The following is a 16,133-nucleotide window of genomic DNA, read 5'->3' as shown; positions in this document are numbered from 1 at the left end:
TTTCTAATTTGAATGACCTACTTGACGAATAAGTTTTTGGCAAAAATTTCATTTTTCGCTTTTATCGCTGACTGTACTTTTCTTACGACAAACAACTAAGACTCATCGAGACAATCCTAAAAACCGCTAACACAATTAGGTTGCGTTGTTTCATCACAGAGTTCCTATGGCCACCTCCTGTCTCCATCATCAGATCAGCTCGATGGTACCATAATATTGCATTGTCATCTGATTTATACATGCATGCAAAATTTCAGCTCAATTGAAAACCGGGAAGTGGATCAAATTTAACTTGCAAGATTTGATTACAGACAGACAGACAACGGTCAGGTGAAACTAAATAAAAGCTTGTAATAAAAGGTGATAAAAGCCTGTATAAAAAAAAAGAAATGAGATAAAATAATACAGCGTGGTTTAGTGATATAATCAATTATATTTACTTGGAGTTAATTATTTTAAGACAATAACACGACTACAATTAATATCTATTTGTAGAATTCGTATTCACTCTCATCCTTCTTGATGTTGTTCTTGTATCCCTTTTCGAAGTCTTTAGGCAGGACGATATACCTGAATAAAAAAAAATGTGGTTAGTTTTCAGCATTTGGAAAGCATAGTGTGTTGTTAATCGTTCTGGTAACCGACACGAACTACTGGCTATAATAACGATGTCCTTTGAGAGGTAATATTTTTATCGGATTTTTCGCTCGTATCTGTGCTGCCCCTCATTTTTCTTTCTATTTTTTACAGACCATGTAGAATACGGGGTAGGGCAAGCGATGACGCGGGAAAATGGTGAACTTTCATTGGACGACATCTTCATACTGTTTGACAATGTGAGCCGGTATTGCCAGGGGTGCAAAACTCCTCCCTTCGGGCAAACACGGCGCCGCTCGACTCAGTAGTACAGAAAGGAAACTTCCTACAAAACTGAAGTTTGACAGCGGTTCAGGGTCGAATCATATTGTCCCTTTCTAATATATGGCACTATCCCTTTCGGCTATTTATTCAAGTCATTATCTTATGTGTGGTCGTGCACGCAAAGGGACGTCAATTTGTGTCAACCCTAATAATCGCTCGGAGCAATGCTGAGCCGAACGGAGCCGAGTTCGATCGATGTCAGGAGTGTTGCCCCACTGGTTTTGTAGGAACTTTCGTTTCTGCATTGCCACCATTTGATTGGTTAGTAAATTAGTCAACGAAATTATGATTTATCTGCGATATAATAAGTTTTTGGCAAAAATTTCATTTTTGGTACAAGCTTTTATCGCCGACTGTACTTTTTTCCACAGGCAACTAATACTCATCGAGACAATTCTAAAACCCCAAACACAATTAGGTTTCGTTGTTTTATTACAGAGTTCCTATGGCCACCTCCGGTCTCCATCATCAGATCAGCTCGATGACACCATAATATTGCATTGTCACCCGACTTACGTATGTATGAAAAATTTCAGCTCAATCGGAAACCGGGAAGTGGATCAAATTTAACTTGCAAGATTTGATTACACACAGGCAGACAGACAGACACAGACATTGGTCAGGTGAAACTAAATAAAAGCTTGTAAAAACACAGAAGCTCGGGCGCACGCACCTGTTCTCTCGCACGGCGTGCATGCCGGCCTCCTGGCAGATGGCGTTGATGTCGGCGCCCGACACGCGGTCCGGCCGCGCCACGAACTCCTCCAGGTCCACCTCCTCCGACAGGTTCATCTTCGCCGTGATCGTCGAGAAGATCAGCCGCTTCTGACGCCTAGAACATCATATTATTGCACCAACCACATTTAACAGAATGATTAACGTCAAACAGCAGGGAAGTATGAAAATTCCCATAGAAATAAATTTAGCAAACGCTTTAACGGTGACAGACGGTTTGGTGCAACCGAGACCGACCCTAAGTGAGCTCATCTGAAACTATTAGAAGATAAGGGTGGTATTCCATCTGTCCAACATCTTGGTCCAATGTGTATTTTGTCTCACATTTTGCTTTTAACGAGAGAGTGAGAAGCAATGATATTGGACAAAAAAATTGGACAGGTGGAATACCACCCTAAGAGCAAAATTTTGCTTATTTGCAGTTACAATATGCATCAAACATGGTGACAACAAAAGTGGCCCAAGGCCCAACGTATTGCAAATATGAGAGATTGTTAAAATAACAGCTAAAAATTTACAAATCTATCTCTTATAATTGAATCTCATTGAATTGATTATTATTTGAATTCCTATTCCTACTAATTATTTAGATTCTTCATTCTCACGTTACATTTCCCTAACGACTAAAGGGAACTGGAACCTTACCTATCAGGAAGAGGGAACTCAATTTTTCTGTCCAGACGTCCAGGCCTAAGCAGAGCAGGATCTAGCGTATCGGCACGATTCGTGGCCATTATAACCTGAAAAATGCATTTATTTATAAAATAAAATACTTTTAAAAAACTTTAAAAATTCATCAGGTATATAAGAAAATTGAATATTTTTGAAATACCTTGACATTAGTGGTCTGGTCGAAGCCATCCATTTGATTGAGAAGTTCCAGCAGGATTCTCTGAACTTCTCTGTCTGCACCAGTTTGTGCATCAAATCTGGAATTATTAGAACATGTTAGTAATTATATTTATTCAATATCTTTGTAAATTTGTATTCTCTATAAGCTGTTAATTAAATGCCATGCCAAAATGATGACTATTCATTTTACAGTGTCATTACTACATACATACAGATGTAGTGCATGATTGTTTTCCATCGTATTTTATCTGAAACGTTCGTATTTGTCATGCTACTTCAGTCGACCTCAGTACTTTTTGTACCGAGACTGACTGAAATAGCAAGACACGTTTCGTACATCATTTTGGGAAGGGAATTGAAATGAGAGATTGAAATTAGCTCTAAAAGTGCCGTTTATTAGTTTACATTTGATGCTTGGGGTGCTATCTCGAAGTAAAGCTCGTCTATTTAAGTTTTTATCGCTTCTACTTAGTTGTATTTTTAACCGACTTCTTTACCAAGAGGGAGGAGTCTGTATTCGGTTGTGACTATTTTTTTACGTATGGTCACCGATTACTCTGAGACCGTGGTCCGATTTGAGTATTTTTGTTACCTCTTGGTGGCGATGGCGTCGATCTCGTCGATGAAGATGATGGCGGGGCTGTTCTCCTTGGCGAGACGGAACACGTCGCGCACCATGCGCGGGCCCTCGCCCAGGTACTTCTGCACGAACTCAGACCCCACTACGCGGATGAACGCCGCTGGAACATACAAATATTTATGATAAATAATAAAACTGATATATGGCACCATACCCTAATAAATGCCATCAAATCGCATGGTGCATAAAGATATAATACATGTGATAGACATGAAGACTAGCAGGGAGAGAGATATAATTACTACATGTCCAGTTCGAGAATGAATTTGCCTTTCACTCAATTTTTTGAGTGACTTCTGACCTTTTTAATATAACATGCACCCAAAAGTATAGACAAAATAAAATTCGAAGAACTCGCAAAAAACTGAGGTTCCAGTGTTAATTTTTACTATTTTTAGCATCAGACTGGTAGGTTCATAATGTCAGTATCAGTGATTGGTGATTGCTATCCTTTTTAATGTCTTTATCTTTTTTCTTTGTCTTTAAAAACTGGTTTACATTCCCTAGTACCCTCTTCATAAGCTACTGCTCTACACACCAGTAGTGTGGTGTGCCACGGCCTTGGCCAGCATGGTCTTGCCGCAGCCGGGCGGGCCGTACATGAGCACGCCTCGCGGAGGCTCGATGCCGATCTGCCGGTACAACTCCAGGTGGGTCAGCGGCAGCTCTACTGCCTCGCGGATTTCTTGCTTCTGTGTGTCCATGCCTCTGATGTCCAAGTATTGCACGTCGGTTTTTATTTAAAAACCGGTTTGCATTCCCTAGTAACCTTTGCACTCACCGGTAGTGTGGTGTGCCACAGCCTTGGCCAGCATGGTCTTGCCGCACCCGGGCGGGCCGTACATGAGCACGCCTCGCGGAGGCTCGATGCCGATCTGCCGGTACAACTCCACGTGGGTCAGCGGCAGCTCTACTGCCTCGCGGATTTCTTGCTTCTGTGTGTCCATGCCTCCAATATCCGAGTATTGGACGTCGGGTTTTTCGTCTGAAAAATAGGAAAATTTGAATATTTAACTTTTGAAAACGTAAAACTAATTTCTATACTTATATAAAAAAAATCTTCAAATTTTAGTTATTGCATGCATGTAAAACTGTACATAGACCAACTAACAGAACAGAACTAAACACAGCAAATAAAATAAACAAACATACAGTCTGTTTAAAAGTAAGCAGTTGCTATAGACTATTGTTGGAGGTCATTTTAAAATTCAGTACATTTTTTTAAGAATCTCATACTGTAGTTATCAAATATACATAGGGAATACAGCGCACTTATTCATGTCTGTTGATTTGATTGGAGCATACAAAGAAAACAAATAATGGAGCTAATTTGGCTTTGTCACTGAATAAATACTGAACACAAGCATCTGTTACGATTAGGACAGATATGGCCGCTAGGTGGCGACAGCGCTACGCGCGCCTTATGGCTAGCCACCAAAATTGGTGTGGACCGAATGTACTTTTAGCTACCTGTAGCAAAGCAACGAAATCGCGGAGTGAGCCACTCCTGGCTTTGTTTTATTTTAAGAACAGCAGTAAATGACACACCACAGTCACCACATAGATAAAATATTGTCTATATAAACATACCAGCTTGCAACATAGAGATGGAGCTGTCAGCTTCCGGAGGCAACACATCAACCAGAGCATTGGAGTGCTTGTGCAGCGCGACAGATGCTGAAGGCTTCAGGAGCTCCCGGTCGATGGTGGACAGGATCCGGACATAGTAGTTGGATCCTGTTGTGCTGCCCACTGTAAGAGAATAAGTAAAATAAAAAAATAATGAGCTTCCTAGCATTATTTTCAAAGTTAAAATTAACTGCCAAGAAATCACTATCAAAATGCTAAAAATATTTATGAGATATTTTCTGTCCATAACTATTCTCTGGATCATCCACTTCCAGGCAAAGACACATTGTTTATAATAATCTTATTTTGTCTTTATGCTAGGAATGAAAAGACAACTCATAATTTTTTTTATATTTTAAGATTGTTCAAGGTGTTACATCAAAATCAGGCTAAGTGTTAACAATGATGTTTTATGGCAAAACTTTTAAGTATTTTCTTAACTCCTTTCCATGTAAAGAGAATGTGCCTGCCAAAACACCCACAAACTAGTAGGATATGAATTAGTGCACAATAAATACAAACAGCAACACTCCTAACTGTACATCAGAGGACCTTATTACAAAAGGTATAAGGTCCACCGATGTACAGTCAACTGTAAAAATATGGGTGTAGCCAACTTATTCAAAAATATGTCCCATAGTTCTTAATTCGCCGACATAAGAGACATGTATGTGCACCCATATTTTTACAGTTGACTGTACAGTTAACAGTGTGGGTGGTGGTCCACCCACACTGTTAACTGTACAGTCAACTGTATAGGTACCAACCTATGCCAGTATTTTGATCAACAGCCTCAAGGAACTGCCCGATGACCAGCGGAACAGACTGGATGCGCTTCACCTCCTCCTGAGCATGAAGATACTCCTTCTTGAGGTTTCTCTGTTCATCTTTAATGTAATCTTCCTGCACTTCGAGGAATTCCAACATGCGCTGCAGTTTCTGCAATAAAATGCAAGAATGCTTTATAATCATCTCGCACAGTTGACATATATATAGAAACGGAGACAATAACAAAGAAAATAGATTCTGGTGGAGGAAACAACAGGCAGTTAGCAAAAAATCCTTTTGAACTTTCATCTTTAAGCAGTTATTACTAACCGTCGTTTTAACATCACCACTGTGTTAAAGATCGAACAAAAGATGTTTGGAATAAACACAACACAACATAATGTTGATAAACAGGCTAGTTCCAAGGGGGTCCTGGGTTAATGTTTATAAGCTATTTAAACATTTAAAGTAGTGTTATACTGTACGCTTGTAGTTGTATGTTAATGCAGTAGGTAAAAGTTAACCTACATTTACTAGATACTTAGCATGATATGCATATTTCAATTGAAAAACATAATATTTACCTTATATTTAGTGTATAAATCTTCTGATTCTACTTCTTCGAAGGTTTGTGGTCCTGCAAAAGCTCCTTTGGCATCGGTAGCAATGTCATCCTATAAAGGCAAACATTTGGATAAATGCACAAAGAACGTCGATAGTACAGAAAATGTATATTTTAATTAAGCTCATTTACCTTCTCAGGTAGTATAATACCAATTTCTTCCATATTTGCTGGCTTTTAATTAACAATTTATCAGAAATGGTGATAATACAAAAACACTGCCAGCAAATTTCAATCGTGAATTGTCAAATCTACCTATACGTCAAACAACTAACGCATTGTCATTGCTATTTCATTTCACGCAGATTTGTGCAGCAAATTTCGAAATAGGTATTAAAATAATAAAGTATTAAATACATAATTATTTTCATGTGTTGTATGATTAGTATTTTCCTAGTTTTACCATTTCATATTAAACTATTGATAAAATTTTATTATTTTGCCAATTTTCTGGTAATCTCCATAATTATATAGTCCGTGAAGAAATTGTAGAAAATTATTTAGGGGGACACTTCCTACGTAACTGTCACATTTTTTGAAATAAAATGCTTACACATGGCAACAATTTAGTATGGAATTTTTTAGTTCCATTTTATTTACTGACAGCGTTTTACACAAAAATAAAACGCTAATTAAATAACTTACCCTATTCGGAACCTAATAATAATATTGAGAGTGGCAACACCGTTGTCGGTCGTATTGTCCTTTTCTAGCATATACGTCCCTCTCTCTCCCACACTCCCACCACACAGCAGTTTGCTTTTTGGCGGTTGTCGCAAAAACAAATTTCCAACTCATTGTCTCAAAATTATACATATTTACACCAGGCAGGATTAAAACTTTAGGTTCCGAATAGGGTAAGTTATTTAATTAGCGTTTTATTTTTGTGTAAAACGCTGTCATTAAACAACTGTACCGCTATTCGGAACCTAATAATAATATTGAGACGTGTTTGTTATCGCCTGGTGGTGGGAAGACGCCAAGCCAATGTGATTATACATGTACTTATTATGTATATTATGTAATATTATTATATTATGAGTGTTTAATTAATTATGCAGTACACCCTTTATTTTAACACCTGTGAGGAGAGAGGTATTTAGTAAAGCATACAATTTGATATTCCATTATATTATGATACTAACTTAACATTTTATAAGTATACGTACTTAATGTACTTATAATTGTTCAAAAAGAATAAGTGAGTCACCACAAGGGTGCTATACTTAATTACTTAAATGTATGTGAAAACTAGGTAAAAGAAGATGTGATAAGTCAGTCTACTCTTCAAGGAGCATACACATCTGTTATAAGGAGTAATGTAATTCAAGTATGAAAATATAAGTACTAGAGTAATTTTTATTTATAAGTCGCAATTATTATCAAATTTGATAATAATTATCTATAATAGTAAAGTAAGCAGTTGCAGGGATATAACAAGGACAGGACATTTCTTATTTCCAGAATCCCTCGGGATTAAGTAGACGAATATTTAAATGATTCGTTATATCACTATCACCACAAACAGAGTTAATAAAATTAGGTACTTATTGAAATGTCATAGGGAATCACTAAATTTATTTAATGACTGTAAGCCATATACTTGGTTATAGGTTATAGTTATAGCTATAAAATGCATTTAACCCTTTTAAACGCTTTACTAAAGGGAACGCAAGTCAGTGTACATAAATAAACCTTGCTTAAAAGTGTGAAGGTTACTATGAGAGCTTAAGCCACAACACTCATGTGTTCACTGCGATGTGGCACTAGTTATGACGCTTTGTGGTGTTCTTGTGTAGAATTGCTGCAGAACTTTATCAATAATATTTGCAGTCATTCTAATTAAATTCATGTTTAGCTACCATAACCTTAATTTTACTCAAAAATTTGTATATATGTAGTAAGAGTAGTTTCTTAGTGGTTTACTTTATCTGGTGCCTACTGGTAGACATAAGCCTTAAAACTTTATTGGTTCTGACCGCTAAAGTGGCTTAATTCCTGTAAACTATTCATAGACATTGCTTAATTCTGAATATTCAGTTTTCTCTATTCAGTGTGTAAATTATAAGGAATCAGGTACTTAATTCGAAACCCTAGCTCATCGCATAGGTGCTTTTAACCGAAATACAAATTTATGTGCTTATTTCGTGATTTTACATTATTTGCTGTGGGAAACCAGGGGGTTCCCTACCATTTGCCGGGCGCCTGTGGCCCCAAAGCCAACAGCGCAGAGGCCCTTTAAGAGGGAGCTATTTTATCCAATGCTAGAATCAACACTTTGTCGAATCTATTAGATATTTAGGTATACTTATCCTCCTTATGAACTAAGGATAATTGTTACTTGTTTATATTTCAATAATAGCAAGATTGTAAATTATTTTATATTCTGAAATATAATATTACTTAATTTGGGCCAGTGTACTTTTCTATACTATATCTCTGGCCTACTACCTACTATAGGTTAGTCTAATAACATCCCGCCCCCTGGGAGGCAATATACAGAGTTCTTGGATATATATTCACGATATCGCTAAGTCTGTGGACCTAATTTTCCGACACTTGACTGCATGAAATTATTGTGTACATTTTTTACAGGTCTCGAGCAAGAAGGGTACCTATATATAGGTTCAGGTCCTTAACTTGTGGATTTGGTAATAGGAGCAAGACACAGACGGGGTGTAAATTAATTGATCCACCATGTTTCAAGAGATTCATGTGCATTTATGCCTTCAAGTTACACTGTACAGACAGACTATATAACTCTTTTGCAGAGTTTTGCCAACATATTATAATAAATGACTGCATTTGTTTGGGTGTACTTGTTCCACGACAAAAACATATTTATATATATTACAATGTATTTTTGAAAAGTACTCGTCTTTCAAAATAGCTTCGCCTTTTCGAAAGGCTTGCTGCTGTTTCACATTGTGCAAAGCAAACAGTATCGCAATGCTATAATTTTGTATAAATTGAGAACTAGAGGGTCATGCCCTAGACGTGACCGCCCAGAAGTTATACTAGAATCGTTCGTGCAAACCATTAAGTCACTGTTTATTAAAAACCTTATGACTGGGTACATTACATTCCACGGTGGGTACATTTGTTAAACGTATAGTATCAAACTATGACGAATAATGATAAGTGAATTAAGTGATAACAATATTTGGTCCGTGCATAGAAGCACGTGCCCTTGAGATTAGTGCATGGGTAGTTTAAAATTTAATCTGTGCATAGGAGCACTTACGATCAAGGTGATTCGAATCCTCAAGGTTCACAAGGCAGACATAAGGGTGTAAAATAAAGCATTCATAAACGCCCCGTTAGGTCAGTTTTGTATATTTTTATTTCCAACATGCTTGTGCAGCACATGACAATGTTCCCATACCATGCCAGTCAGGGATATAATAATTAAATAGGTAACCTTGGTTATGTCGTGTACCTACATAGGTAGGTACTCGTAAAAATGTTAACTGAAAGACTAGTGCTCTCGAGGCAAATATAATTTATATTAATTTCTAGTCTGTTATAGCAGGCATAGACTTCAAAGGTTTTTAGATATTCATAGGGCCGCTAAACGGAACCCTTTGTACACCTTGAGCAGGCTGTTTGTGCTCTTGTAATTTTATTTTCACACCATGAGTGATATTAAACATAGCTTATTTCAGAATTGAACCGTAAGCTATGTTGTGTCGTGAGCTTAAGTGAGCCTGATTTAATTAGAGTCCACAGATTATCTGGACCTTGGAGGATTGACCACACCTTATTCTAAATATCAATATTCTTCCTGGGCTTATGGTCGAATTTAGGTGACTAAATCTCTTAGTGTTATCCATGCCACCCACGTTATGAGGCTTAGCGTCTCCAGACCACAATTTTATATTAGGGTGCAAAGATTTTTTCATCTTTAAAATAAAAATGAGTCGAGATAGGCCTGGAATCTTAGGTTATTTTATACCTATTATATTATAATTTTAGAAATGTTAATTAGTCCAATTTTGGGTTTAGCCAATAGGGTGTCCGGGACCCTTAAAATAGATTGGTAAACAAAAATGAAACCTCGAATAACGAAGCCTATTTCGACTGATTTTTACCCAGAACATTATTTTGTTAGAACCCTTTTCACTTGTCCTTTGTCCAAAAGGAGGTATTTACATATTCATCTTTGTTATATTTTTATGATTGTGGCCTACTCGCTCGCCTGTGTTATGACCATATCATTTAATTTCTGACATGCCTTGCGCAGGCTTATATAGGTTGTAATATCATCATCAATAACTTGATATCAGTTTGTGAATGAATCAAAGATTCTTTGGCACACCTTACGCAGGTGGAAACATGGCAGCCTTGCGCAGGCTTAAATAGGTACACAACATATTGGTTTCATCACAAATAACTTGACGTTAGTTTGTGACTGAATAAAAGATTATCTTAGGCACACCTTACGCAGGTGGAACCATAACAGACATAACTTAAGAATATCATTCAAATGAAGTTTATGGGTAATATTCCCTTAGTTGCGAGTTCTTCGCTCGACAAGAGGAAAGGATTTACTTTAATAGGCACTTTTAGAAAGTGTCATTCACGGTGACGAGATTTGCCATAACTTAACTTTAACTCTACAGTTAGCGAATATAATTTGAAATTATGAAGCAAACCATGCGTCTTCGTCAATGAATCAATCTAAACATTCCCATATCATTAATGCCCTTTCAAGTCACAGGCTTCCGATTTTATTTAAAACGTTTACAAGTGTAGGTACTATTTATGTAGGTAGGTAGGTAGGTAGGCTTAAAGATTGACCGTCTTGTATGTACCTATAGTTATTTACATATAGAATGAATAATCAAGTTATTCAAATCCAAAATAATACAAGCACATATAGCAACTACATGCAAGAGTTATTTTAAGCTGTTAGTACCTGTTATTTATTTAAAGAGATACCTATCTACCTACATTTTAACCTTTTTTTTTTTTTTTTTTTTTTAATCAAAGATCAAGTTGGAGAGATATAAATTGATAAGGAGTGAAATACTTAAGGATTTCCATGTCATTCTTGCGCAGAGCCATGCTAATCTCTCTCTTTATCTAGTCAGACTTAAGTTTACGTACTGCCGAAGTACTCACTTTCCACAAAAATAAATGCAATGCTTGCGATGTAGGTTTGTTCGTTACCTTGTGTCCCTCAGAGCGGAAATAGAAGCCCCGCGAAGCGGGGCTTCGTCGACTCCTAAGCGGGTACACGTTATTTATCAGCAAGTTTATTACCAAAAAATTTTGCAATATTATATTTAACCCGGAACGGGATAAACCGACAAGTTGCTGATAGATACTTGGACAGATAAACCCTACACGTCTATAAGCTTCTACCTTAATACGTAGGTTCTATGTAACACGTATTAACTATCCGATCCTTTCGTATTCGAAAACACAAATCACTTGAAAACTGAAGGATATGCCTCCACACATCACCATTTAAGTATTATACCTAATTTCAACCGTTATTATAGACACACAAAGATTTAAAGTGATAAGTAATAAGACTCAGAAGAGACTTAATGTAGGTATATATTAATTAAATTCTAATGGTGACAAGTGCACGCTTTACCAGCTCGATGTGTTTTCTAGCATTATGTGTTTTAGTATTTTCATTAGCATAGCCACGGTGCGCGCAGGCAGCCTTTGAAAACTTACACATTACTATTCCGGATCGTTTTTATTTGCTAGATAGTTTAACGGACACTAAATTTAAATGTTTATTTCGAACGGCAAAAGCCGTTAGAAACTGTTTTTCAATATAGTCAGCTAAACTGGGGTACAAATTCAAAAACTCACCAGCAGTTTAGCTTCACGACCTTCCAGATGGAAAAACAGCAAGCCAATGAGTTGGAAATTTGTTTTTGCGACAACCGCCAAAAAGCAAACTGCTGTGTGGTGGGAGTGTGGGAGAGAGAGGGACGTATATGCTAGAAAAGGACAATACGACCGACAACGGTGTTGCCACTCTCAATATTATTATTAGGTTCCGAATAGCGGTACAGTTGTTTAATTTCTGTTATTTCATGTCGCAATGTACCATTAGCATAAAGCCTGAAAATAATATGATCGCAATCTTTCATAATCACTACACCCTTATTAAACAAAGCCCCCCGCTGCGTCTGTCTGTTTGTGTGTTTGTATTTTCGCAATAAACTCAAAAACTCCTGAGCGGATTTTCACGCGGTTTTTACATATCAATAGAGTGATTCTTGAGGAAGGGTTAGGTGTATAATTTGCTAACCCGTGCGAAGTCAACGCGGGTCGCTACTGATAAATATGAAGCATTAAAGGCCAAATCAGGCGCTATAAGACCGCCAACATCGAGAACTTGAAAAAGTTATCTATCAATCGATTTTGCAATTCAGAGCGATAGAGAGGCAGACAACGAACCAACCATTGGTTCGATTTCTCGATGTAGGTACCTAGGTATTTCTTTAACAAGGGGGCAAAGTCGTAGTTTAGGTACCCCTCGTGAAAAATTTAAAAATATTGAAATAGACTAGCTCAACACATTCGTAAAGGATTATTTTAAATCTGATATCTTAATTATAATGATAACCAACCCAAAGTACATATATATTTACCTAATCATACGTAGTCGACCTAGCAATCTGTCTAATATAGCACACTTCACATGTAATGCGATAAGAACGTACTTAGGTACTTAAACCTACAGTTAATCACGAAATCGACAAAATTAAAAATACGGATTAAATCAGATCGATCATTAAGGATATAGTTTGAGTCCTGAGAAATGTCATCGCATAGATTTTATTACGGATAACATCCCTCCAGGAGGTGAAAAGGGGAGTGGAATTTACTATGAAAAGTATTAATTCCACTCAGACGAAATCGCGGGCAGAAACTAGTTAATTATTAATTATATATAGATAAACTTGCTTAATTAACATCAGATTAACTGCAGTCACTGATTTTCAACCGATTAATCAAATCAAATCTTGACATAATCTATAACCCTGATCACTATACTTCGTCATAAAAGAACTTCACCCATTCCAAACGTTTGGCAGTTGACATTATGAAGCTATTACTGGTGACTCTGCTGGTAGCGTCCGCTTATGCGGAGTACACCGAGAGCGTTTCAAGTACTCTTACCGCTTTCGGGTACTTGACTAGGTTCGGTGTGCCTCGCTTGGAAGCAATCAAGGCGGCTGAGGAGGCCTATAACAATAGCCCGGAATCTAAGATTGTGGGTGGTGCTCCCTCATCGCCCGGACAGTTCCCTTACCAAGTAAGTTAGTTAACTAGGGCCAAAGAGTACCTACCTATACGATTTTACACTCATAATAGATGGGTTTATGTCCCAAACAAATTAACCGATTGGAGTGGGATTTTCGGAAAACGTATTGGGTTGGGATGCCTAGGTTCTTAAATTGGTTTTAAGTAGATAGTTTTAGTTTTATATTCCTATTTATGTCTTTTAGTAATTTATGTAATTTAATATTTTGTCAGTGCAATAAAGTAAATAAAGATAGTATATATACCTAATGTTGCCGGGGGTTTTATGGATATCAAAGCAACAAATCTGTAAAAACTCATCGAAACTGTTGTAAAAATAATACCGAATATATATTTACTCACAATAAGGTAACATTTAAACATAGTAAAGGTCAGAACCTATAGGTATTATAGAATCGTGGAACGTATTGGGCCTCATACATTCCACGACTCTTCTCTTTCCGCACAGACTACCCAGTAAGTATATATGATTAATATGTTTTGTTAGAGATTGGAGTCTATTTCTGCAATTGCAGGCTGGCCTTCTAATCGACCTCATCGGTTTTACCGGCCAAGCTGTCTGCGGGGCCGTCCTCGTCAACAACCAACGCCTGTTGACGGCTGCCCACTGCTGGTTCGATGGGCAGAACCAGGCCTGGCGCTTCACCGTGGTGCTCGGGACCGTGCAGCTGTTCACGGGCGGCACCAGGGTGACGACAAGCGCTGTGGCAACCCATCCTCAATGGTTCCCATTGCTCATTCGCAACGACATTGCCGTTATTTACTTGCCTACGGCGGTTGCTACGTCAGGTAAGTGCCAATCATTGTCATCAAAATACGCCGAGGCCTTTTCATAACAAGGTGGGCCATTGATACTCTTGGCGTCGATCATCAAAGCCATCATTAATTCTTTATTATGTTGATTTCGGCTAGATCGTTCATTATGTAGATTTTACACAGCTTTTAGCACCATATGACCGAGTGTTACCTACCAGCGTAGGTAGGTACCTACCTACCTTACCTACTAACAGTCAATGTCTTATCGTAAAAACTGTACGTACTTTTGTTTTCAGCAACTATTGCCCCTATCGCTCTGCCATCTGGAGCCCAGCTCAACGAAAATTTCGCTGGCGAAACTGCCATTGCTTCTGGTTTTGGTCTGACCTCTGATGGTAAGCTAAGTTAATGCATAAAAACAACAGCTGATGTCAATGATACTTATATATCTATCTGCTTATCTTTTGTTTGTGAATTGTGATATATGCGAGGAGTAAGTAACACAATTTGCATTGCAGGCGGTTCCCTAACAACCAACCAGTATCTGAGCCACGTTACGCTTAACGTGATCACCAATAGCGCCTGTTCCATCGGCTTTCCCTCAGTGATCCAAGACTCCAATATCTGCACCAGCGGGTTCGGCGGTGTGGGTACCTGCAGCGGTGACTCTGGTGGACCTTTGGCAGTGTACAGAGATGGAAGACCTGTTTTGGTGAGTTGAAGTCGCAGATGCTGTGAACTTTTCCCTTCCAAGACATATCAGTTTTGAATAGGGACGGAGAGGGATAAAAATAGGCGATTCGTTTTATAAGTACAGAAGATCCTAGGCAATGATGGCAAATTGAAAATGATAATCGAAACTTGACAGAGCCTTTTGTTCTCATGCAGATTGTGTTTTGATGTTAGTTAGGTCAACTATATTAGGTATTTAAGGCCTTGATGTGTTTCTGCCTTCTGTAACATGGTTTATGTAATTTCAAATGTAAGTAGGTTTAGTAATTTTTAGTATTTTTTTGGTCGTAATGTAGCTGTTGTGCAGTTATAACAATATTCTTTAAGTGCTTTATTTATTCTAGATTGGACTTACCTCTTTCGGCATCGCATTCGGCTGCGAGCTGATATTCCCTTCAGCATTCGCCAGGGTGACTTCATTTACCGACTTCATCAACACGCACCTGTAAAGAATGTGATAATCTACTTACTCGTATTTATTTCGCATGTGACAGAAATATACCTACTTATTAAGTTCCACTTCTTTACTTAACCTATTAGTTGCCAACTTTTGCTTACCATTAAGACTTTAATTTAATTTATCACTCATCAGAACTTTGTACCTAAGTACTGTCTTGATCAGTCAGTCGATTAGACTTTCAGGTCAAGGCTAAAAGTACCTGTATCAGTCGTTCATAATATGACCATGATGCTCTCTTTATCATTGCTCGTATCGTAAGCAATAGTACTCGTATATTATATGCAGTAGGTAAGTAAGAAATGTCTCGGATCACAGTCATGTCATTTCGATAAACATGTGATCTGAGGCCTTCTTATTGATTGGCCGAAGTGTGTTATGTGCACTATTTTTCTGTCCGACGGGGCCGTACAGCGGCAACATCGTTTAGCGCAGCGGGCCGAAAGATTTACGCTTTCCAGCCGGAGGGCAGAAAAAAACCAACCTACACGATGCTAATAAATTTACACGAATTTAATATTATGATTATGAAGATGTTTAAAAATATTCTATGATCCCTTAATTCATTTTAATAAAATGTCAACTAAGAATCCAAACCCTTCGCAGTAAATTGGCTAAATAGATATTGCTTTTGTTGTTTGTTGTGCGATGGCAATGTATCAACCGACATCCGCACAGGGGACTGTCAGTCAAGCAGTCGCCTGGAACAACCCAATGCTATTAGA

At 37.8% G+C, this 16,133-nt stretch overlaps 2 protein-coding genes across 2 annotated transcripts; one reads left to right on the top strand and one right to left on the bottom strand.

The window, feature by feature from the left end:
- Positions 1–413: 413 nt before the first annotated feature.
- LOC134671268 (26S proteasome regulatory subunit 6B) lies at positions 414–6,438 on the bottom strand. The gene is made up of 10 exons (XM_063529081.1): positions 6,300–6,438; positions 6,130–6,219; positions 5,545–5,716; positions 4,739–4,900; positions 3,930–4,133; positions 3,101–3,248; positions 2,489–2,585; positions 2,302–2,396; positions 1,595–1,753; positions 414–570 (listed from the first exon to the last, which is right to left on the bottom strand). The coding sequence occupies exons 1-10, from the start codon at positions 6,330–6,332 to the stop codon at positions 486–488; spliced, it is 1,245 nt and encodes a 414-aa protein (XP_063385151.1). The 5' UTR covers positions 6,333–6,438; the 3' UTR covers positions 414–485.
- A 6,796-nt stretch (positions 6,439–13,234) lies between these two features.
- On the top strand, positions 13,235–15,400 carry LOC134671078 (brachyurin-like). Its single transcript, XM_063528859.1, has 5 exons — positions 13,235–13,455; positions 13,979–14,252; positions 14,516–14,614; positions 14,738–14,931; positions 15,296–15,400. The coding sequence occupies exons 1-5, from the start codon at positions 13,243–13,245 to the stop codon at positions 15,398–15,400; spliced, it is 885 nt and encodes a 294-aa protein (XP_063384929.1). The 5' UTR covers positions 13,235–13,242.
- The last annotated feature ends 733 nt before the right edge of the window (positions 15,401–16,133 follow it).

This window comes from Cydia fagiglandana, chromosome 15, assembly GCF_963556715.1.
Source record: "Cydia fagiglandana chromosome 15, ilCydFagi1.1, whole genome shotgun sequence".
NCBI classification, from domain to species: Eukaryota; Metazoa; Arthropoda; class Insecta; order Lepidoptera; family Tortricidae; genus Cydia; species Cydia fagiglandana.
This window is presented reverse-complemented; position numbering and strand designations above follow the sequence as displayed.

Excerpts from the sequence above, each read along its gene's own strand:
- LOC134671268 (XM_063529081.1), bottom strand. The coding sequence starts at position 6,332 with ATGGAAGAAATTGGTATTATACTACCTGAGAAG. Across the intron at positions 6,220-6,299 it reads GTATTATACTACCTGAGAAG|GATGACATTGCTACCGATGC; the intron begins GTAAATGAGCTT and ends TTGCCTTTATAG. Across the intron at positions 5,717-6,129 it reads ATTTATACACTAAATATAAG|AAACTGCAGCGCATGTTGGA; the intron begins GTAAATATTATG and ends ATTTTATTGCAG.
- LOC134671078 (XM_063528859.1), top strand. The coding sequence starts at position 13,243 with ATGAAGCTATTACTGGTGACTCTGCTGGTAGCGTCCGCTTATGCGGAG. Across the intron at positions 13,456-13,978 it reads CCGGACAGTTCCCTTACCAA|GCTGGCCTTCTAATCGACCT; the intron begins GTAAGTTAGTTA and ends CTGCAATTGCAG. Across the intron at positions 14,932-15,295 it reads GAGATGGAAGACCTGTTTTG|ATTGGACTTACCTCTTTCGG; the intron begins GTGAGTTGAAGT and ends TATTTATTCTAG.